At 43.5% G+C, this 23455-nt stretch overlaps 1 protein-coding gene across 3 annotated transcripts in view; it reads right to left on the bottom strand.

The window, feature by feature from the left end:
- PRKD3 (protein kinase D3) overlaps positions 1-23455 on the bottom strand; it is an 87657-nt gene that overhangs the window by 5066 nt on the left and 59136 nt on the right. For all 3 annotated transcript variants that reach the window (XM_065400796.1, XM_065400797.1, XM_065400798.1), the window contains exons 9-15: positions 23262-23339; positions 20717-20993; positions 14609-14661; positions 13753-13825; positions 9777-9883; positions 8974-9135; positions 7671-7769 (exon numbers count right to left, since the gene is read on the bottom strand). In XM_065400796.1, coding sequence (XP_065256868.1) covers positions 7671-7769; positions 8974-9135; positions 9777-9883; positions 13753-13825; positions 14609-14661; positions 20717-20993; positions 23262-23339 — 849 coding nt within the window. The remainder of the gene's footprint in view (positions 1-7670; positions 7770-8973; positions 9136-9776; positions 9884-13752; positions 13826-14608; positions 14662-20716; positions 20994-23261; positions 23340-23455) is intronic.

Genomic DNA, 23455 nt, shown 5'->3' with positions numbered 1-23455 from the left:
ACATCTTGAAGAACAGCCATGAAAGATAGGTAACCGTTTTTTCTTCTTCGAGTGCTTGCTCATGTCGATTCCATTCTAGGTGACTCACAAGCAGTGCCAATGGAGGTGGGCTCAGAATTCACGGTCTTGCAGCACTACCCTGCCAAAGCCAGCATCGTCCCAGACCTGCTGGGTAAGCACATAATGGGATGCAATCATGTGGACAGACAACCAGGTAGCAGCTCTACAGATCTCTTGGATCGTCACCTGAGCCAAGAAGGCTGCTGATGACTAAGGCTGCAAGTTTGTCATGGAGGTCATGGATTCTGTGACCTCTGGAGCGGCTACCGCCCCACTCCCCAGCAGCAGCAGGAGTTTGGGTGTGGGAGGGGGCTCAGGGCTGTGGGTTGGGGCACAGGAGGGGATGAGGGCTCTGTGCAGCGCTTACCTCAGGGCAGGGGGGCACTCCCTGGAAGCAGTGACATCCCTCAGCTCCTAGGGAGAGGCACGGCCAGGAGGCTCTGCATACTGTCTCTGCCTGCAGGCACCGCCCCCATAGCTCCCATTGGCTGCAGTTCCCAGCCAATAGGAACTGTGGAGCCAGCGCTCAGGGAGGCAGTGTGCAGAGCTGCATGGCCATGCCTCCACCTAGGAGCCGAGGGATGTCACCACTTCCGGAGAGGCGTGGAGTCAGGTAGGGAGCCTGTCAGCTCCGCCAACCCCTCCTTCTCCCAGCACCAGTGTCCCCCCCACCCCCCAAGATTTAGTCAGGGGTATATAGTACAAGTCATGGGCAGGTCACGGGCCGTGAATTTTTGTTTACTCACCATGACCTGTTCATGACTTACTAAAAATACCTGTGACTAAAACATAGCCTTACTAATGATGCTCGCACTCTAGTCAAGTGAGCCTTGACTATTGTGGGTGGAGGCATATTCACCTGCTCATAGCAGTATCAGACGCAGGCTGTGATCCAGGATGAAATCCTTTGAGCAGACACTGGGCGACCTTTCATCCTGTCTGCCACTGCAACGAACAGCTGTGTTGACTTGCGAAACAGCCTTGTCCTGTCAATATAGAAGGTCAGTGCCCTCCTGACGTCCAGGGCGTGTAACTTGTGCTCCTCCTCAGATTTATGGGGCTTCGGAAAGAAGACCGGTAAGAAAATGTCCTGGCCGGTATGAAACTGGGAAACCACCTTGGGCAGGAACGTTGGATGCGGCTGCAACTGGATCCTATCTTTGTAGAACACCCTATAGGGCGGTTCTGACGTGAACGCCTTGATCTCAGACACCCTGTGAGTGGACATAATCACCATCAGGAATAAAAACTTCCAGGAGAGAAGGAGAAGAGGGCAGGAATCCAGAGGTTCAAAGAGAGGTCCCATGAGCCTCGACAGCACGAGATTCAAATCCATGGGGACAGGGTCCCAGACGTGAGGGTAAAGACACTCCAGACCTTTCACGAACCAAGCCATCATGTCATGAGTGAAGATTGACCTGCCTTGGAATGGTGGGTGGAAAGCCGAAATAACAGCCAGATGGACCCTAATCGATGACAGGGACAAGCCCTGAAGTTTGAGGTGCAGAAGATAATTCAGGATAACCTGCAGTGAGGCCTGTTCAGCTCGGACATGTCATTCCAAAGCCCAGCACATGAACCTTTTCCACTTTGCCAGGTAAGTTGCTCTAGTGGAGGGCTTTCTGCTACCCAGCAAGACCTGTTGCACCCGGTTCGAGCACTCCCGCTCTTCTGTATTCAGTCATGTAGTAGCCATGCCGACAAGTGCAACTCCTTCAGGTTTGGGTGCAAGAGACTGCCGTGGTCCTGGGACAGCAGGTCTGGCCAGAGAGGGAGCCGCAGTGGCACAGCTACTGAAAGGTCCAGCAGCATGCCAAACCAGTGCTGGTGAGGCTACTCGGGGGCTATCAGGATAACCTTTGTTCTGTCCTGTTTGATCTTCACGAGGACTCTGTGGATCAGCAGCACCAGCGAGGTGGTGTACATTAGGGCTACGGACCATAGGACCAGGAAAGCATCTGACAGGGAATCCCTGTCCATCCCCTGGAGTGAACAGAACACGTGGCATTTCCTGTTCTGACGGGACGCAAACAAGTCCACCTGGGAGTTCCCCAAATGGAAGATCATACTGGCTGCCTTCGGATGGAGCGACCACTCGTGGTGAGACAAGAAGGTCCTGCTGAGGTGATGTGCCAGCACTTTCCTGGTTCCGGGCAGGTGCGCGGCTACCAGATGAATAGCATGCGGCACACAAAATTCCCAAAGGCTCAGAGCTTCTTGGCAAAGGGCTGACGACCTGGCTCCGCCCTGCCTGTTGATGTAATACATCACAGCGGTATTGTCCATGAAGACCTGTACTACCTTGTCCCTCAGGTGGGGCAAGAACACCTAGCAGGCCAGATGAACTGCCTTTAGCTCCCTCCCTGACATGGATGTGAAGGGCCAGATCGTCCCACAGCCAGCGACCTTGAGTGCTGAGCTCGCCCAGATGCACTCCCCAGCCCAGGACCAAAGCATCTGAGACTAGGGTCAGGGACAGGAACGGGGCCACAAAGGGAACACCCTCCAACTCTACAACCACCACTCTAGGGACGACAGGATGGGATCCAGCATCTTGACTACCCAGTCTAGGTCGTGTCTGCTGGGGGTGTAAACTGATGCCAGCCGCGCTTGCAGAGGCTGGAGGTGGAGCTGGGCATGACTGACCATGTATGTACAGGCGACCATGTGGCCCAACAACTGCAGGCAGGTGTGAGCCGTGGTGAGCAGGTGGTTCTTCACGTGGGAGACCAGGTCCGACATGGCCTGAAAGTGAGCCTCCGGAAGAAAGGAGGCTCACATGGAGTCGAGAACTGCCCCGATGAACTCTATTCATTGAGCTGGCCTTAAGATGGATTTTTTTCTCATTTATCAACAGGCCCAGGTCGCGGCAGGTAGAACGCACCAGATCAAGGCTCCTTTGTAGTTGTTCCCGGGACCTGCCCTTGATGAGCCAGTCATCGAGATATGGGAAGACCTGGACTCCTTGACATCTCAGGTAAGCGGCCACTGGCGCCATACATTTTGTGAAGACCCTTGGTGCCGATGAGAGGCCAAAGGGTAGCACTGTAAATTGGAAATGGTGTTTGCCCACTATGAAATGGAGGAACCGTCTGTGACCTTGGAATATGGAAATAGGCATCCTTCAAGTCGAGGGCAGCGTACCAGTCAAAGACAGGTTACAGTTTGTTGTTTTCTGTTTCTATTTTCTTTACCCAAAATAAGCAAACAGCAAAGCATAAAAATAAGCGCCAGTAAACAACTGCAAAATAAGAGCTGGCCAGATTGGAGGCAGAAGAAAAAGAGAAAGGATAGATGCTAATACCAGAAGTGGCAGTTAGAAAATGTTAAAAACCCTAAGCTGAAGCCACCCAGAGAAGAGCCATGGAGCTAAGACAGCAAGAAGTTGAAGCCCGTAAGAGAGTCATGGAGCTGAAAGACCGAGGCGGTGGAGGAGAAGAAGGAGAAGGAGAAGAAATACAATCTGGAACTGTTAGAAAAACATAGAAAGATCTCAGAGTCCCCAACACTTCCCTCCACTCAATGAAGCCTCAGCTGGGACCAGTTGTGTCCTGCATACAAAGAGACAGGTTGCATTCACGAGTACTTCACCACTTTTGAAAAGCTATGTGAAGTTCAACAGAACCAGGATAACCTAGCATCTGCTGGAAAAAACAGGGATAGGAGAAATCAGACCAAGACACAATGGGTATTCTGTTGTTGACAAGGCAGTCAAATAGACTCCTTGGAATTTCCAGGCTGTCTAGAAGAACCCAGCAAAGAAGAAAAGCAAGGAGGTGGAGGTTTCCTCCTACCATTTTCCTGGAATTACTCTGTGGGAATTCTATACCACTGAGTACGCACAGAATTCATGTCCCCTGCAGATTTCTTTGCTTCCCCGCAGAAAAATTACTTGTGACGGGGGAAACAAAGGGAAGCCACAAAGGCAGTTACACATCCATCCCCAGTGAGGGCATGTCTTTGCAGGAGCCCGGAGCAGCAGACAGAAAGGTAAATCACAGGGGCACCCCAGCCGGTGGCTCCTACCCTGCGCTGGGCTCAGCGGCTAGTCCCAGCTGGGCTGGGGGAGGACAGGATTTCCTCTTCCCCTGCAAGAAGCGGCCAGGAGTCAGACCCATCCCCAGAAACCTCCCCAACTGCATGCACCCCTTACCCCCACACACAGTTCTCAGCCGTGGCAGGGAAGGGTCACTACGCAGGGAGCTGCTCCCCCGGCTGCCCAACCCCCAAGCATCTGGACTCCCATACCCGGACCCCCCACCCTGCCAAGCCTCACCACCCCCCGCACCCAACACCCCCCCTGCCGAGCCTTACCCCCTGCATTTGGAACCCTCCCACACCAACCCCCCTGTGTCCAGACATCCGCCAAGCCCCTCTCCCCTACATGCAGACCCCACCCCTGTACCAAACTACCCACTGCTGAGCCCCCTGCACTCAAACCCCCACCCCCCTGCACCTGTGCCACCTCAAGCCTTGCACACCCAGACCCCCCCGCTGAGCCCCACCCCCCACACTCAGACACCCCCCCCCCCCGCTGAGCCCCAACCACCTTCACCTGGACCCCCCCCATCCCGCACAGTCCCATTCCCCCCACATTCCCTACTGAGCTGTCTGCACCCAGACTGCCACACACAGAACCCTCTCACCCCACACCTGGACCCCCCCACACTTGGATCCTGATGGGCTGAGCCTGTTTGCTCCACACCTTGATTGGGGGCCAGTACTAGGCGTGAGAGATTCTGTCCCGCTCACTATCTTGGTGCACCTGATGTGGAGGGGCGGGCTGCGGGGTGTTTCTGAGGCAGGGTCAGATGTCCTGTGTCAGGGTCAGATGCAGTCTCACCACCAAGTCCATGTCCCCAGGGGTGGGGAGCTGCAGGGTGGTTTCCCACCTCCATGCAGACAGTGACCTGTGCTCCCCACTGCCAGGCTGGAGCCTCCACATTTATTTATTGACAAATTAAAATATGCAGAGTTTTACAGAATTTTAATATTGTGCACAGAATTATTTTTTTGGTGCAAAATTCCCTCAGGAGTACTGAAACGATTGGTTTGTCTAGCCATGAAATGTGGGCATCATTGGCACGACTAAGGGCAAAACTGTTTCTTTTTAGGGAATGAAGTGTAAATTCCTAATATTTCATCGTTGCCCTGGAATCTCTGAGACTGCGAAGCTTCTCATCAATCTACTGAGAGAAGAGGATTCTCACAAGTGAGATTCTTTATAATCTGTTGGACTTCCTACGACAGACCCAAGGACTGAAACCATGAAAACCTGCACATCGTTATTACAGTTGCCATGGCTCTGGCTCAGAATCCACTCCATCTAATCCAGCTTGGAGGGAGGTCCCGGCCAGGAGTTTGCTCTCTTCCAAGATGGACTGGAATTTCTGCCTGGCATCCTCCGGTAACTTGTCCGTGAACTTCAGAACATTGTCCCAGAGGGAGAATCAGCAAGGCCTAACGGTTACAGATACAAAACTGCAGGCCAGCAGTGGGATAAATCTTTCTACCAAAAAGGTCTTCTGTTTTCACTTTTTTATTTTTTTGGGGGTAGAAGATAGCCATCCCTGATGCACTCTTTCATTTATGGCTGAGACAACCAAGGAACCCAGTGAGGGATGGATGTAGAAATATTCATAGCACTGAAAAGGGTCATGGTACCCTCACTCAATTCACTTGGCTGTCGATGGCAGAGAAGCATTTGCCACTACAATCTTGTGGGCTCTAGTATGGTTTCATGTACAGACAGAGCCACTCAGGAAGGTCCTGCTGTCCTCAGTTTGTCCAGTCTATGGGAACCCTCTTGAACCACCTTGACCTGGATGTCCAGAAAGAAACCAACCCTCTTTAGCAACTGGTAGGCCCTTTAGTCATCCTAAAGAAGCAATGACACCCCAGACATCACCGCCTCATCAAGTGATGAGGAGGAATGCAAAGAAGTCTGAGTTGGAGCTTCCTGTACCTCCCCAGGTGGAGGTTCTGGTATATGAGGATGCTCTTGATCAGTATGAGCCTTGGTACTATGGGTAACATCCTGAGTCTCCTTATGGGAGCTATCCCATCATCTGCTTGGGGATCTAGAGGGAGGAGAACCAGAGAGGATCTGATGGTGAGTTGAAAGCCCCATGAGTTTCATAAATCCATTGGTAGGGTATAGGACCCCACCCTCTACCAGCCCAAAGATCCAGATCCCTGGACTACCATGGGACCTCTGCCAGGTTCCAGGAGCTGAATCCTCTAGAGAAAGGTGAGAAATGCCTTCTAGCCCTGGAGCGAAAGGCACATGAGCCTACCTTAGTCTCCAAGGAGGAACCCAAGTTGCCTGCCCAGAAAGACGCTGTGCCACACGGTGCCAATGTGCAGTATTGAGTCTCCAGAGACATCAGTACTGGTGACAGCATGCTGGGCTTGCCTCTTGATGGCACCAGGTAAGCAAGCACTGGAAGTCTGAAGCCAGCCACAGCACCAATCTTACTTGCAGGTACATCTGATGAAGCCTGAGGCTCAATTGGTACCAGACGACTTGTCTCCTGCACTACTGAAGAATCCAGTACTAAGAGGCGTAGCAGGTCTCACACCGTGGCATCTGCCTCCAGCGTCACTGGTACCAAGAGATTCTCCTGATGATTGTATTGCAGAGGTCAGCCTCAACGGTGCATGCACCGGAGTCAATGACCCTGGGTTAGACAAAGTCAGTATCCGGGAGCACCTCTTCCCCAAAGACACTCTACACTGCCCTCCAGCTTGCTTGCTGATAGACAGCACCAGTGACCTCGATCTTTTGGAGGAGGCTGGCTCTTTCAACACACATTGTCCATGCTTCTTCCTTGTTACCAGGGAAGGGGAATAGCACAGAGTCTCTGCAATGTCTGGAGGGGCACTTCTGACAGAGACAGAAGTACTTGATGTCCACCCCTTTGGTCCAAGGCTTGAAGTTTCTACAGATATGGGAACAGTCTCAGATGTGACCCTCACCGAAGCACTTTAGACTGCTGCAATGAGGGTCACTTACCAGACTTCTCACAGCCAATGCAAGCCTTAAAGCCCAGGTACCAGGAGTTGGCAATCAGAACAAGCAAGAACTGACAATCTAAGCAAAACTAAGTTAAATAACAATAAAACTTTACTCTAAAGGTCTAACTATTGATAACTACACTAACTATATACAAGAAAAAAATCCCTGAAAAAGAGAATATTAGCAACCCTGCCAATCATGGGTGGTTAGAAGGGACTGAAGAGGGTCAGGGGCAGTTCTGCCCTTTATATCATTGCGCAGCAGCATGAGAACACATGCACCACCCTGATAGGTACCAGTAAGAGAAAAATCTCTGTCTCTGGCGCACTCGGCTGGCACACACCTGAAGTAAAATGAACATGTGCAATCACTCAAAGAAGAACATCTATACTTATTCAATAAATCAGTACACAAAATACATAGATAATTCATAAGGTAACAATACAGGCAGCTCACATAATTCTAGTTATATTTTGGGTGAAAACATCAGTAATACTGTCCTATGACAGATCATTTTTAAGCTCTAAATTCTATATTTCTTCTTTAGTGGAACAGTGATTTAGGATGAAACATTTGTTAAATTTTCACTCACCTGAGGGAATGGTTCTGCTGATGCTAGTAGTACATTTTCTGGTTTTAAATCACAGTGCACAATATTCTTGAAGTGTAAATTTCTCAAAGCAACAAGTATCTACAAAAGGAGGAAAGGTATTTTCAAAATGATTAGGACTGTAAGTGTCTAAGCACCAAAGATCAGACACACAAAGTTGTACAATAATTTAGAACTGTACAGACTTCTCCAATTTGCTGTGCTTTCACATTGTGCAAGTGCTTTTTTTTTTTCCTGATCAAAATCACAATTGTTAATTTTGTTTGGGGGAAGGCAGTTTTTGAATATTTTTATACCACACATGGACCATTATGAAAACTTAATTTGAGGTGTCTCCTTTAAAACATAACCAATTACACCTTTGCTGCAGGATGGCTACCTTTAAATCTACTATTGTGTGTCCAGGGAGGTTGAAGTGTTCTCCTACAGGTTTCAGTATATGGTAACCTCCCTGGACACACAATAGCAGATTTAAAGGTAGCCATCCTGCAGCAAAAAAACTTCAGGACCAGACTCCAAAGAGAAACTGCTGAGCTTCAGTTCATTTGCAAATTTGACACCATCAGCTCAGGATTAAACAAAGACTGTGAATGGCTAGCCCAGGGGTCGGCAATGTTTGACACGCGACTCGCCAGGGTAAGCACCCTGGCGGGCCGGGCCAGTTTATTTACCTGCTGACGCGGCAGGTTTGGCCGATCGCAGCCCCCCACTGGCCGCGGTTCGCCGTCCCGGGCCAATGGGGGCGGCGGGAAGCCGCGGCCAGCACATCCCTCGCCTGCGCCGCTTCCCTCCGCCCCCATTGGCCCAGTGGGGGCCGCGATCGGCCGAACCTGCCGCGTCAGCAGGTAAATAAACTGGCCCGGCCCGCCAGGGTGCTTATCCTGGCGAGGCGCGTGCCAAACGTTGCCGACCCCTGGGCTAGCCAGTTACAAAAGCAGTTTCTCCTCCCTTGGTGTTCACACCTCAACTGCTAGAAGAGGGCCTCATCCTCCCTGATTGAACTAACCTCGTTATCTCTAGACTGATTCTTGCCTGCATATTTATACCTGCCTCTGGAAATTTCCACTACATTCATCTGACGAAGTGGGTATTCACCCACGAAAGCTTATGCTCCAATACGTCTATAAGGTGCCACAGGACTCTTTGTCGCTTGTTAAAGCTTTGTCTTCTTTAAATAATTATTGAATCTAGGCAATACCTTGGGCTAAATTCTACTCACACCAGTTTAAGAAACCAAAATCTGGCCCCTCTTCTTCACAGAAGCAAACAGAGATGGAATACCAACCTGGGTGACCATGAACTTAGTGATTCGTTCTGGCAGCCGACTTTTCTCACTAGAAAGAATCATCTCCAGCATATCTCCATGCAACTTTTCCATCACAACAAACACCCGTTCTGGGGTTTCAAACATACATTCCAGGTTTACAATCCCAGGGTGGTGCAAATTCTAGAGAGTTACAACGTTCACATGAAGAACAAAAGAGATACAGCATTGATTGAACAGTAGGAAAATTACACTTATACTGAGCTATAAAATCAGAAAGCATATATAAATGGAGAGTTAGGGATTAGAAACAAAGGGTATGAGGCAGAAGGCATTTCAAGGTGGCAAGATTTAACAAATGAAATGTGCCAATTGCCAATATTAAGATTACTTTTGTCTGGAAAAGGAAATATCTGAAGTGGACAATTTTGTATACGATACAATCAGACAGGAATATAAAGGAAAAGAGCAAAATGTTTGTATGGATTGATGGGCAAGTCATGCAATCAACAGAACAGAAGTCACATGAATTTCAGCTGCTGCTTCAGGGAGGCCCCAGAAAGCCTAAGTACATCTTCTCCCTGGGTCTGTGCTGGCAGTAAGTAGACAGCTGCCAACAATAAGCTGACAACTCTGCTTCCAGCTGCTCACAGACTCCCTGTCTTTCAGTGCCCCCTCTAACAGCCGGGCTCAGATTTCAAGGATTGGGTCTTATGCCTAGCTTAGTTAAGCACTTAAGCACATGCCACAGAATCACAGAAAATCTTTTCCTTTGACAGGACGCAAAGCTCAAATGTGGATTTTATTTAAAATGTATTTTGTACCTGCAGAATGGCAACTTCATTGCGAAGCTGACTTTCCTGTTTTGTGGGGAATCTCATCTTATCAATGACTTTAATAGCCACATCCCTTCCAGTCTTCCTATGTTTTCCTAAAAGAAAAGCAGCACCACCCATCAAACAGCAGAAAATCATTCTTTAACAAAGTTACAGCCCTCTTTGTGGAAATGGGTACATTTTTCACAATCATAAATGTTAATACACATCTGAGTTGAAAATTGTAACTGTGATATGAATGTAATTATGACAGTAAGTACTCTCAATCCTGAAATGCAGGATTTTTCTGCAACATAAATTTAAAGTGACTGTTGCTTTGCTGTCCAATCTGTGCATTGATATTATATATATTAGGTGAAACTCACCCCATGCAGATGACCTGCAAAAGACCTATGCGCCATTAAGTCTCACATAAACCCATAAAATCCTGGCCTCTTCTATGCTGATGCTCAGGGTGGGATGGAAAAAGTTGTAAGGATTCCTCTCTCCTGTTGTCCCAGCAGCAAAAGGATACTTCCACTGTGTGCCGGAATGTGCTAGAAGGTACATCCAGCTAATTCACTGGCTGGCAGGCCATATGCCCAACAGGGTATAGTCTACATGAAGAGGGATATGGTAGCCCAAGCAGGTGTGCTGCCATCTGAAAGCTCTAAATGACTGGTTAGGGAAAACGGGCTGCTCCTGGGGGGGGGGGGGAGGAGGAGGGTGTGTGTGTGTGTGTGTGTGTGTGTGTGTGTGTGTGTGTGTGTGTCTTGCTGTGCTAGGTTTCACCTCAATGGAAAACATTATACCCTACACAGACAGGATGTCTCATATGCTGATCGTGCAGCTGCCCACCCAGCACCCCCACCCATACTCAGTTGTTTCCTGTAATGTTAGAATTAAGCCCTCAATGAAGAGGGCAGGTTAATGAGGTCAGACACAGAAGGACCTTGGTAATCTAACACACACATCAATATTAAATCTAGAATGAGATTGTAACAAAAACAAAAGGGAATGTCTGCTCAGTGAAAGTGCTGAAAACTCTTTTAGAAAAATGTATAAAATACACAGAAAAGTCCACAGCTATAGTGTAAGGGGCACAGAGAATACTACGGTGCACTGCTAGATAAATACTACAAGGAGGTCAAACTACTGCTATATAAACAACCTAGCTAGACCTCACCTGGAGTTCTGTATTCAGTACTGGTGGTCATGGCTTAGTAATTGCTCCTGAAGGTTGTTGGATGGAGCAGTCAACATAACAATGTACCTGCCTTAAAGATTTATATGATGAATAAAGGGTTAAAAAAAGGCTTGTTTCCACTGGACAAAACGAGTTAGACTTAATGGAGGCCTGACTGAAGTTCCAAATGGCAACAAAGTAGCCAGACTTCAATAATTGAAAAGTAAAAATAATTAAATCAGATTAGAAAAAACTAGTACAATGAAAAGCTTGCAACATATCCTGGGCTGATAGAAGAAATGGCATGAAGGTTGAAATCCTTCCAAGGAGTTTAGGAGATCTGTTTTGAGGCATTCAGTATCAATACCAAATAAAACCCTTGGTTGACATATGGCAATTCTGAAAATGACATAAATTGTAGCCACCTGTACGGGTTAAAAAATATATATAAAATTAAAGGAAGATGTTCTAGCTCCACTAAACATCAAATTATATCAAAATGCCACAGAAATAAAGTCAACAGTGGACTAGACATATTCCTTCTGGATACTGGACTTCATTAAAGAACATCAAACCAGGAGACAATATTTGGTTAAGTAAGGAGAACAGACCAGAGCGGTGCTAATACACAGGTGAAGGATTAACATTAAATACTGTAAGTGGGTTCAAAATGGCTTTAAACATAGCCCTTTAATATGGTATTGCTGTCAAATCTTACACCAGTAAGAGATCACCCAAATTTTCTCCCTAGCCCCACAACATTTTTTACACCTTTCAAAAATGAAAGGTAATGTGAATAGAGGGGCAAATAGAAATAAAAGCTAGATATCAATACACCTCTACCCCGATATAACGTGACCCGATATAACACAAATTCGGATATAACGCGGTAAAGCAGCACTCCGGGGCAGCGGGGCTTCGCGCTCCGGCGGATCAAAGCAAGTTCGATATAACGCAGTTTCACCTATAATGCGGTAAGATTTTTTGGCTCCCGAGGACAGCGTTATATCGGGGTAGAGGTGTACTTCAAAATGTATTCAATTTTCAGTATCTACAAGTTCAAAATTTTGTCCTACATTCTGAAAAAAAAGCAAAAATTTCTCTCATACCTAGAAATAATTAAACCAATAGGATGTTCTATGTGAAATTTTCTAAAATACGGGAACACAAAAATGAACCAAAAGTATTTTATTCACTACATGTTAACTAGAAGGATGTAGATCCAAATTTTAAAATGAATAAGAATATTCCTATTTATGGTATAATGATTACCAAAACCAACCTGTGAACTGTTGGCAATAAATAGTGTAGCAGTGTCGGTTCCAGGATATTAGTGAGAGAAGGTAGATGAGGTAATACCTTTTATTGGACCAACTTCTGTTTGTGAGAGAGATAAGCTTTCAAGCTTACACAGAACTCTTCTTCTGGAGACAAAGAGCTCTGTGTAAGCTCAAAAGCTCGTCTCTCTTCATCAGAAGATGGTCCAATAAAAGATATTACCTCACCCAACTTTGTCTCAGCAATAAATAGATCAAGGCAGTCAGAACGTAATGTAAAAATAAGACTATGGTTATAGTCTCTTTTCTTGCTCTCCCATTTTCTTTGCGATTGTAGCATCTTATATGTGTTACATCATACATGCATTTTTAAATGGTGGAGTGAATTAAAAAAGATTTGGACAAATGCTTCATACAAGCATTAAACATATTGGCTTAAATAAGTATTGAATCAAGGAGTAATTGTACTAAACATCAAGAGGAGTTTCTATACGAAGAACAGTGTAATTATGGGAGTAGATCAAAAAATGATAAACGGGGAAATTGTCTAATTCTGTCACAATCTCTCTTTCCCACTCCACGCTCCCACCTTAAAAGAGAATCCTTACACAAAATGTCATGTTATCACTTTCCATGGAGTCCAGAAGCAAAAGAAATTTCTGTCAAGACTGGTGTACAGCTACCAGCCCATCAACTTATATCTCCATCACAAAATTGTCAGAGTAAGAAGAGTATTAATAGCACAACTAATATACAGAAGAATTAAAGTTTCAATGCTTTGTAGACAATGAAGGCATTTCTTTACATTGACCTTTAATTACTGTTCTTTTGCCTCCTTTCTTGCTTTCTGATAGGTGGAGTCTTAACAGGTAACAATGAGGGGGGATTTGATAGCTGCTTTCAACTACCTGAAAGGGGGTTCCAAAGAGGATGGATCTAGACTGTTCTCAGTGGTACCAGATGACAGAACAAGGAGTAATGATCTCACATTGCAGTGGGGGAGGCTTAGGTTGGATATTAGGAAAAACTTTTTCACTAGGAGGGTGGTGAAGCACTGGAATGGGTTACCTAGGGAGGTGGTGGAATCTCCTTCCTTAGAGGTTTTTAAGGTCAGGCTTGACAAAGCCCTGGCTGGGATGATTTAGTTGGGAATTGGTCCTGCTTTGAGCAGGGGGTTGGACTAGATGACTTCCTGAGGTCCCTTCCAACCCTGATATTCTATGATTCTAATGATTCTGCTCTGGGAAGAGGAGACATGAAACAGAAGAAAACTAGCAAGGACTGTTCCGATGATTTTGTCTCGTTTCCAGAATTTCATTTGCTCATGATTTCACATTACAAACAAATAATATGTTGTAACTTAAGCATTTTAACACAAAAGATTACAACAGCAGAGCTGTATGTCATTGACAACTCAGATATGAGTAGATATATGAAATGTGACTGTAGCTAATATACGTACACTAGCCAACTACACCTCCAGCATGAGCACATATAAAAGCAAAAGTTCACAGTAACTTACCTCCATATACAATGCCAAACTGACCGGAACCTAGGACCTCATCAGCAAAGATCTGATACACAGAGCTGATATCCTATTGCATGAAAGAGGTAAGCCACAAACATTAGAAGCAAATCAGAGAACAAATGTCCATTTGGAGATTCAATGATACTGGCTAAATTGTTAATCATGCTTTTAACAAATAGTTTGAAATTAAAGTTGCTTTGGTAATTTTAAAACTATGGGGCAGATTCAAAGCTGCTGTAAGTTGTCGTATCTGCCTCGTTGTATTTAACACTATGGTGACAGTACAAAAGTATTCATTTTCTTTACTAACTGACATATATACATAACATACACTTATTATTCTGAATGTTGGCGAATATCTGCTCTCTCATTCTTAAAAATTCCAGAACACATTGTTAGTTCAATCTGTTCTGGGTTCTAATAAAGACAGTCAAACAAAAGGTTAAAAACCTGTCTACTAACATTAATTATTTTTCACTCAAATCTCCTGCCCGTAAGTAAAGGAAAATATAAAAAATTAAGCCAAAGTATTTGGAGTATTATTGCATCTCCTACAAATGTATTTTTCCCCTTGTGTGTGTGTCTCATTAGTTTGGAAAAGAAATAAAAGGGAAGGAACTTTCTTTCAGGAAATTCTAGTCATTGTATTACATATGATGACACACACTCACCAAAATATCAATGATGTCAATAAGGGAGACTGCTTTTATGTACCTAATGAGAATAGAGAGTTCCATGGCTGTAAAACCTTTAGGTGTTTTACCTTGACCGTTTTATGAGACATTCTTTCTTACTATCAATTGCTTTAAAAGAGTTTGGGTACATAATACCATTTTTGCACATGACTCACCACATTCTCCTGGATCTGGCAATTTGAAACAGAGATGCTGAGAGATAACTCCTCTGCAATAAGAAGGAAAATATAATACTATAAGAGAATAAAAAGTCAAGTTTTGTTACTGGTTAAAAATCATTTAACAGACTTCTAGCAATGTAGCTAGGGTGAAAAGCTGTGCACTGGTGTTCTGCAGGAAAAATATATATTCAGACTCAAAAGTCACATGTTGATTTAGACAAACTGGTCTGGATTTTGTTTTGTGAAGCAATAGTTCGGGATTAGTAAAATGCCAAAACTGATGGGAAAAGAGGTAAAAAGATTAGAACAATTTGTACAAGGCCAGGAGCTGGAAACTGAAGATGAAAGTAATTTGCCTACTACATCGTAAATTGCAGCAATTCTCTGGTAGCGGTACAGAAAAGTAATCAAGTGACAAAGTAAAATAGATCATTTATCTTAACCAAAAAGAAATGTTAGCTGTCTGCAAAGTTAAGGAACTTATATGTAATTGAGTAGGTAAATATAAGCAACTAAGAGAAGGAAAATATAAAGTCAAGCAAGATACAGACGAGCATGATAATTTAGAAAATATTGTCTGTGCGAGTTCTATTCTAAATGTTAGTTTTGTAGATCTGCTGTAGGAGGACATAATTCTGCAAAATTTGAGAGCAAATCTGGAAGGTTGATCAGAGACCTCTTCAAGTAAAAGAAGCAGACATGGAAGTTGAGAGCACAACATTTCTACTGTAAGTCTTCAGCAGAGAACCAACTTTGACATGAAGTTTAGGAGTATAACCTCAATGTACAAGGCAAGAAAATAGACAAAACATAGCAACAATTGCCTTTTCCTTTGACTTCAGGTTGGAGTCAAGCTTCTCAACAAAAGGACAAAGACTAATCTGCCAAGTGAATTTTCAGACTATGCTGAACAAATCCCTGGACAATATGAATGTCAGGCATATGTCAAACCAGAAAGAGCCTTGAACTCTAGGAACACAATTCCAGAGCACAAAGAGAAAGCCTGTTGCTTCCTCTCTTGCCATCAATGCTCCACCCTCAAATCAAGGCTCTACAGAACTGGCATGTTTCAGAGTAGCAGCCATGTTAGTCTGTATCCGCAAAAAGAACAGGAGTACTTGTGGCACCTTAGAGACTAACAAATTTATTAGAGCATAAGCTTTCGTGGGCTACAGCCCACTTCTTCAGATGCATCCGAAGAAGTGGGCTGTAGCCCACGAAAGCTTATGCTCTAATAAATTTGTTAGTCTCTAAGGTGCCACAAGAACTGGCATGGTAACAAATACCAACTCACTGGGATTAGGTTTCTCTGAATATTGCACCTGAACCAGAACCTCTACAGGTTCACGCATGTCTAATGATTGTACTCTTCTACTTGAGACTGGTTAGGCCTCAGTTGGGACAAAATATTCAATTCTGGCCAAGAAACAGTTGAGTTCAAGAAGAAACAAACAAAAATTGTAAGAAATTTAGAAAATAACATCAAGATATACATAGCCTAAACTGCAGTAAGGATAAAGTAGTTAAATGGAAGAGGAACTTTGTAAAATCACCATTACTGGAGTTATTTAAGAATACATGTGACACCCATCTACAGAGATGCTTAGAGAGCCTGAAATCAGTCCAGTTACCGTGCAGGTGGATGGTGGGCAACTAGCGGCCCCTTCCAGATAAGCTGATTCATGTATAAAAATAACACGTAGATTGACAGTTCTCCACTGATCACATATCTGAGGAGACTTAAGAGCATAACTTATTCTACCCAATAACATCATTAATTTACATTCAAAGTACTCCCTCAGAAGCTGCCTATATAAGTTAATTAGTGAGACAAGGTGGGTGAGGCAAGGTATTTTATTGGACCAACTTCTGTTGGTGAAAGAGAAGCTTTTGAGCCACAGAGCTCATCCAATAGAAGATATTACCTAACCCACACCCACCTTGACTTTCTAATATCTAGGGCCCAACACAGCTATAACTATACTGTGTACAACTATAGGATAAAAAAGTATACTGAATCTACCTTCAGTTCTCCTTCCCTCTCACTTTAAGTCAAGCTACACTCACTGGGGAGCTCTGCCATTCTAATTTATTAAGACAAAGACCTAGAGAGCCATCCTTTTTGAGAGACAGTAGTATGTCAGTGATTCACCAATTAAGAGAAGCAGCCTGGGAGCTGCAAGCTCCTTACATACATACATAAACCAAAACACTAAAATCGACAGTACAGATATGAAAAACAGTGCTTAGAAAACAAATTTCTAAGGTTTTTTCATGTGATCTGATACATGTATGTAGCTGCTAACCTATCTATATCCCTTACAATTTTAATATCTATAGTCAGACTGATGTTCACTGTAGCTAACAAATGCACTAAAATCACTGGTTTCCAGGATTTATCATGTTACACTGGTCTACAATTTTTGAGAAGTCGTCTGCTTCAGAGATAAAATATGCTATTTATTATGTATTTTGATGTGCAGAATTCAAATATGACAATTAAAACAACTGATTGGCTACTGTTTCTAAGATATTTAAGTTTTTACATTTTATGTCTATGTATATTGTGTAGATAGTAGAGTTTTAATCATAAATTGTAAACCTAGGTCTTTTCATGTGTTTATGGTTGCTTTACATGATAATATTTCACCTGTCCTGTTTATGTAACACTTTAAAAATCAGCAAAAGGGTTATATAAATAACATTTATTATGAAACAAAAGGCAAAAAACTATTATGTACATAGTTTAGTCCAATTCAGTGTCTACTCGGCGCTTCTTGGCTTGACTCTTGTATTCATTAAATGGAGCATCTCTTGTCACTGTCCAGCAATAGTCTGCAAGCATTGATGGGCTCCATTTGCCCTGATAGCGTTTCTCCATTGTTGCAATGTCCTGGTGAAATCGCTCGCTGTGCTCGTCGCTCACTGCTCCGCAGTTCGGTGGAAAAAAATCTAGATGAGAGTGCAAAAAATGTATCTTTAGTGACATGTTGCAACCAAGGCTTTTGTATGCCTTGAGGAGGTTTTCCACCAACAACCTGTAGTTGTCTGCTTTGTTGTTTGCGAGAAAATTTATTGCCACTAACTGGAAGGCTTTCCATGCCGTCTTTTCCTTGCCACGCAGTGCATGGTCAAATGCATCATCTCGAAGAAGTTCATGAATCTGAGGACCAACAAAGACACCTTCCTTTATCTTAGCTTCACTTAACCTTGGAAATTTTCCACGGAGGTACTTGAAAGCTGCTTGTGTTTTGTCAATGGCCTTGACAAAGTTCTTCATCAGACCCAGCTTGATGTGTAAGGGTGGTAACAAAATCTTCCTTGATTCAACAAGTGGTGGATGCTGAACACTTTTCCTCCCAGGCTCCAATGACTGTCGGAGTGGCCAATCTTTCTTGATGTAGTGGGAATCTCTTGCACGACTATCCCATTCGCAGAGAAAACAGCAGTACTTTGTATATCCAGTCTGCAGACCAAGCAAGAGAGCAACAACCTTCAAATCGCCACAAAGCTGCCACTGATGTTGGTCATAGTTTATGCACCTCAAAAGTTGTTTCATGTTGTCATAGGTTTCCTTCATATGGACTGCATGACCAACTGGAATTGATGGCAAAACATTATCATTATGCAGTAAAACAGCTTTAAGACTCGTCTTCGATGAATCAATGAACAGTCTCCACTCATCTGGATCGTGAATGATGTTGAGGGCTGCCATCACACCATCGATGTTGTTGCAGGCTACAAGATCACCTTCCATGGAGAAAAATGGGACAAGATCCTTTTGACGGTCACGGAACATGGAAACCCTAACATCACCTGCCAGGAGATTCCACTGCTGTAGTCTGGAGCCCAACAGCTCTGCCTTACTCTTGGGTAGTTCCAAACCCCTGACAAGGTCATTCAGTTCACCTTGTGTTATGAGGTGTGGTTCAGAGGAGGAGGATGGGAGAAAATGTAGGTCCTGTGACACTGATGGTTCAGGACCAGAAGTTTCATCCTCTTCCTCGTCTGACTCAAGTGAGAATGATTCTGGTGCATCAGTAACCGGCAGTCCTTCTCCGTGGGGTACTGGGCATATAGCTGATGGAATGTTTGGATAATGCACAGTCCACTTTTTCTTCTTTGACACACCTTTCCCAACTGGAGGCACCATGCAGAAGTAACAATTGCTGGTATGATCTGTTGGCTCTCTCCAAATCATTGGCATTGCAAAAGGCATAGATTTCCTTTTCCTGTTCAACCACTGGCGAAGATTTGTTGCACAAGTGTTGCAGCATATGTGTGGGGCCCACCTCTTGTCCTGATCTCCAATTTTGCAGCCAAAATAAAGGTGATAGGCTTTCTTAACCATAGTGGTTATACTGCGCTTTTGTGATGCAAAAGTCACTTCACCACAAACATAGCAGAAGTTATCTGCACTGTTCACACAAGTACGAGGCATCTCTGCACACTTTGGCTAAACAGAAATGTGTCCCTTTGCAAAATCAAACACTGACAAATAAGAGAGCACGACACTGTATGATTTCTAGAGCTGATATACGGCAATTTGTTCAGCAGAGTGATGTAAGCTTCGTTATGATTGCATCATCCATGTCTTCTAGGAATAACATGATGCAATTCATATCATGTATGACGCAATACCAGCTTCAGATTGCATCATTCATTGTTTTGCCTAAAAAGCAAGTACTATCCAAACCCAGTCATAGATTTATTCATAGATCCAGTCAAAGATGTATTTTAGTCATTTCTGGTTTAAATTGAGATCCCTTCCCTTTATAACTCACTTATCCTCCGCCATTCCCAAGTCAAGGGTCGTATATACTGACCCAATAGCATATCTTGAAAACTAGAGCCAATCAACAATTTTAAGCATCATTTTCGTTCTCAGTGACCCAGAATTAGTAAAGTTTGACTATATTTATTTCAGAAGCATTTTGGCTGTAGAGCAGTGTTATCAGAAGGGTTACAAATAATTACTTTTGGCTTTTTAAATACCAAAAAAGGCTTCAGCCTATATTAGTATCTTAGAGCTAAAGCTGAGAAGGAGATTATATTTAAAGAATGGTAAAAAAGCTATAGTAACAAATCACATTTCACAGAAACAATGCCTCACCATAATTAAATACCAATATGGTGTTTGCTAGATATGCATCACACGAATTTGAGAGCATATTTTGTTTTCAGAATCTACCTTCACTCACTGATTGAGGGCAGCATCTGAGTGTCACTCTGCTGCTGCTATCACTACCCACATAGAAAGGTAGGGATCTGATAGCGTCAGAGGTAAATTAATTTATCCCAGGATTCCCTGCAAATTTAGTGACACAATAGGCGGATGAAGGAGCACGTGGGCACCAGCAGTGGACAGCATTGAGGGAGAACTCAAGTGTGGAGGCATAAGCCTGAGCAGGGTGACAGTATGAATGCTGTTGCCAAGAGGCTTCAAGGAGGCACTTGGAGAGATTGACCCGGAATATCTGGTGTTCAGTGCACCAGGGATAGTGAATCTGATGCTCTGTGTGAAGAAAGGTGAGGAAGGAAGGGTGGTGCCTTTCTTCTGCCTTTTTACAACTTCAGTGCAGCAGGAGTTCATCCCACCACTGGCAGTATTTACAGCCCATTATCGGCTCCCTTCCTTGTCCTTATGGCTAGGGTGTAACTACAAAGGGGCATTACAGATGTGAAAGGGATGAGGGGGACAGTATTTGATTTCTCACAAACTTAAAGAAGTTGCACTTAAAGTAACAACCCATTTTTTTGAAAGTTTATATTAAAAGAAGTACTTTAGTCATGATCTGTATTAAATGCACCAGCCATGTGTGAATTTTACAGTCCTACAATAAAGATTTTGTAATATGCATTCATGATAGAAATGACAACAGATTCTTAACTACGGTTTGGTGCTGCAAGAGGTGAAAAGGTTTCTTTTCATAGTTAAAATAAAATTCCATGTGTGTCTAAAAATTAAGTAAGGCCCCAATTCAACAAAGCATTTACATGAATACTTCACTTTAAATACATGCTTAAATGCTTTACCAAACTGGAGCCTAAATCAGTAACAGCTTCAGTATATGAACAACAGTGCCTTGTCTGCCTGCTTACTGTGATCTTTTCCTTGTCCTGTTGCAGTGCACACGCTAGCTTGAGGAGTGACTGGCATCAAAGCCTGACGGATGGCTTTCTCCCAGCTTTGAGCTACGTCAGATCCAACTCCAGTGGCAGCAAGAACAGGATTGTGATGGCTGTTGCCATTATTTTCGCCAACAAAGTACACCATGGTGTCAGTGATGATCTCAAAACAGTGTGGGTTGCTGCCCTGCACCATGTTTGAGAAATCTCGAGGCTGATTCACCTGGAGAATTTCTGAAAGTGGAATCTCCTGAAGAAAAATATTAAGCGTTAAAAAAATTGAAAACGTACATGTAGCTATAACATATTGGAACTCTTTCGTGAAGTTAGGAGTCATTACAGTTACTGAACTGGATGTTTTCGTAATGTCAAACTTCATATTGCTACAAACTCCCCAATTTTCCCAAACTGCTCTATACAAGCCCAGAAAGATTTCCAACCTTGCTGCTTATCTCATATTTAGGGCCCAATCCAGTACTCTCAAGTCAAACAGAAACATCATTAACTTAAATGGGAGCACAGTGTAAGTAAACATCATGGGATCAGGCTCTTAGTAATAGGACTGTGTTTTATTTTTTTAAATAGCGGTATTATTTGTATTTGGGCCAGGACCTCATTGCATTAGGTGCCGAATATACACATACAATCATTTTTATAAAGAGTTTACAGCTACGAGAAGATACAACAAGTGAGTGTGACCAAAAACAAGAAGGAATAGGAGACAAAGGACAAGAGCAACAGTGCTAAGAATATGTGGTTACCTAGGCAAGTTACATGCACAATTACAAAAAACTAAAGAATTCCCTTCTATATAAATATTAAGCAATCCCACTGGCACTCTACCTTGCCATTAGCAGCTGGCAAATTACCAAAGGATGATGGCAGAAGGGGGACTTGGAGAGAGATTTGAAGAAAGAGGGTTGTAAGTTTATGGACCAGTTAGGGGAGAGCATTCCATGCGCGTGAGAAAGCATGTGCAAAGACGCTAGTAAAAAAGTGGACAAGCAGGTGAACTAGGCTGGCATTGTAGTGAGAAGACAGGGTCACTCAATAAGAGGCAAGAGCAGATAAGTAGGAAGGACAAAATTGTGAAGGATTTTAAAGCCGAGGACAAAAAGCCTTCAAGTAAGAGTAAGTGGAGGGATTTAAAGAGGTAGTAACATGATGTGAGCAACGAGTGAAGAAAATCTTAACAGTTGTGTTTTGAATGGACTGGAGTGGAGCAATATGAGCATCAGGGAGGTCTGAGAGGAGAAGATTGCATTGGTCCAGATAGGAAGGAGGAGGACCTGGACAAGAATTTTAGCTGCGTGCACAGAGAAGAAGCTGGATCTTAGAGATGTTATGGAGGAAGAAACTGCAAGATTTGGACACAGCCTGAACATGCTCAGCAAGAGGGGGAAAATCTCTGCTTAAATTATAAGCACATTCTGAGCATTTCACTACAAAATGTATTACTATATTAATAACCTGCTGGAATTATTGGAAAGCCTTGACTATTTACTGATTGGCTGCACAGCAGGATGAGAATACAGAAATGCATTTAACTGATCTTGGTTAAATTACTCCTCAGAGAACAATTTCAAGTTTTATCTTAGGAACTTAAAAGTAAATACAGGAGCTCACGTGAACATTTACAGTCAACATATATAGTAAGAGAAGACCCCGGCTTTTAACAAAGCCATCTGTCAGAAGTGATTGAGCAGACAAGTTACAGAAATAAGAGAGCAGATGACCGAAGTAATATGAAGTGAAAAATCCCTTAGTAAAGTTGAGCATCATCCATGTTAAACTCCTTGTAAAGGCTCTGAGACTTCCATAGTTATTTATTTACCAATACCTTTTGTAAAAGGAATTTTATTTTCCAATGCATTCTCTTCCTAAAATCTGACAAGTCTTATCAGCTTAATCTGCAGCATGGGAGATTTATATATATTAGGAAGAATTTTTTAACTATAAAGATAGTTAAGCACTGGAATAATCTTCCCAGGGAGGTTGTGGAATGTCTGGAGGTTTTAAAGAACAGGTTACACCAACACCTGTCAGGGATGGTCTAGGTATATTTGATCTTGCCTCAACACAGGGATCTGGACTAGATGACCTCTCAAGGTCCCTTCCAGCCCTACATTGCTGTGATTCTAAGCTATAGCCCCAACTGTACAACACACGATCCACTTGTAGAATGGTGTATCACCAGTTAGCGAAACTATCCAATAACTGCTAAGAAACTTCATATACTAAGCTAACACGTCTTTAAATAACAGTTTAAATACTTTTAAAGTGAGAGACATTTAGTCCAGGTGATTCCCAGAGGAATGGGAAGCATGAGCTCCTAAGGTTATAGTCCTAGCTCTTCCTATCTGGTGCCTTTGGCAAATCACAACCTTTCTGCCTCAGCTTTGATGTATAAAACAGGGATAACATTCATCATTTTACCTCAAAGGTTTGTTGAGGATAAACTGGATGTTTGTAAAGTAACAAGTAAAGTGCTATATAACTGCTGAGTATTATTACTTACCTTGTAATATTTTGTTCCGGATTCATTTTGAAATAGCGTAAGACATTTACTATCCAGTCTCCAGTAATGTCTCTTTCTCTACAAGACATATCACAGAGTATCATTAGGCACAAACAAACAAAACTGCTAAAACTTCAGTTTCTAGACATTTAAAGTACAGAGTTGTTTTATTGTACACAAGATATATTGCACAC

The sequence above is a fragment of the Emys orbicularis genome, chromosome 3 (assembly GCF_028017835.1).
Source record: "Emys orbicularis isolate rEmyOrb1 chromosome 3, rEmyOrb1.hap1, whole genome shotgun sequence".
Classification (NCBI taxonomy): domain Eukaryota; kingdom Metazoa; phylum Chordata; order Testudines; family Emydidae; genus Emys; species Emys orbicularis.
The sequence above is the reverse complement of the archived record's forward strand: the minus strand, read 5'-3'. Positions and strand labels throughout refer to the sequence as shown.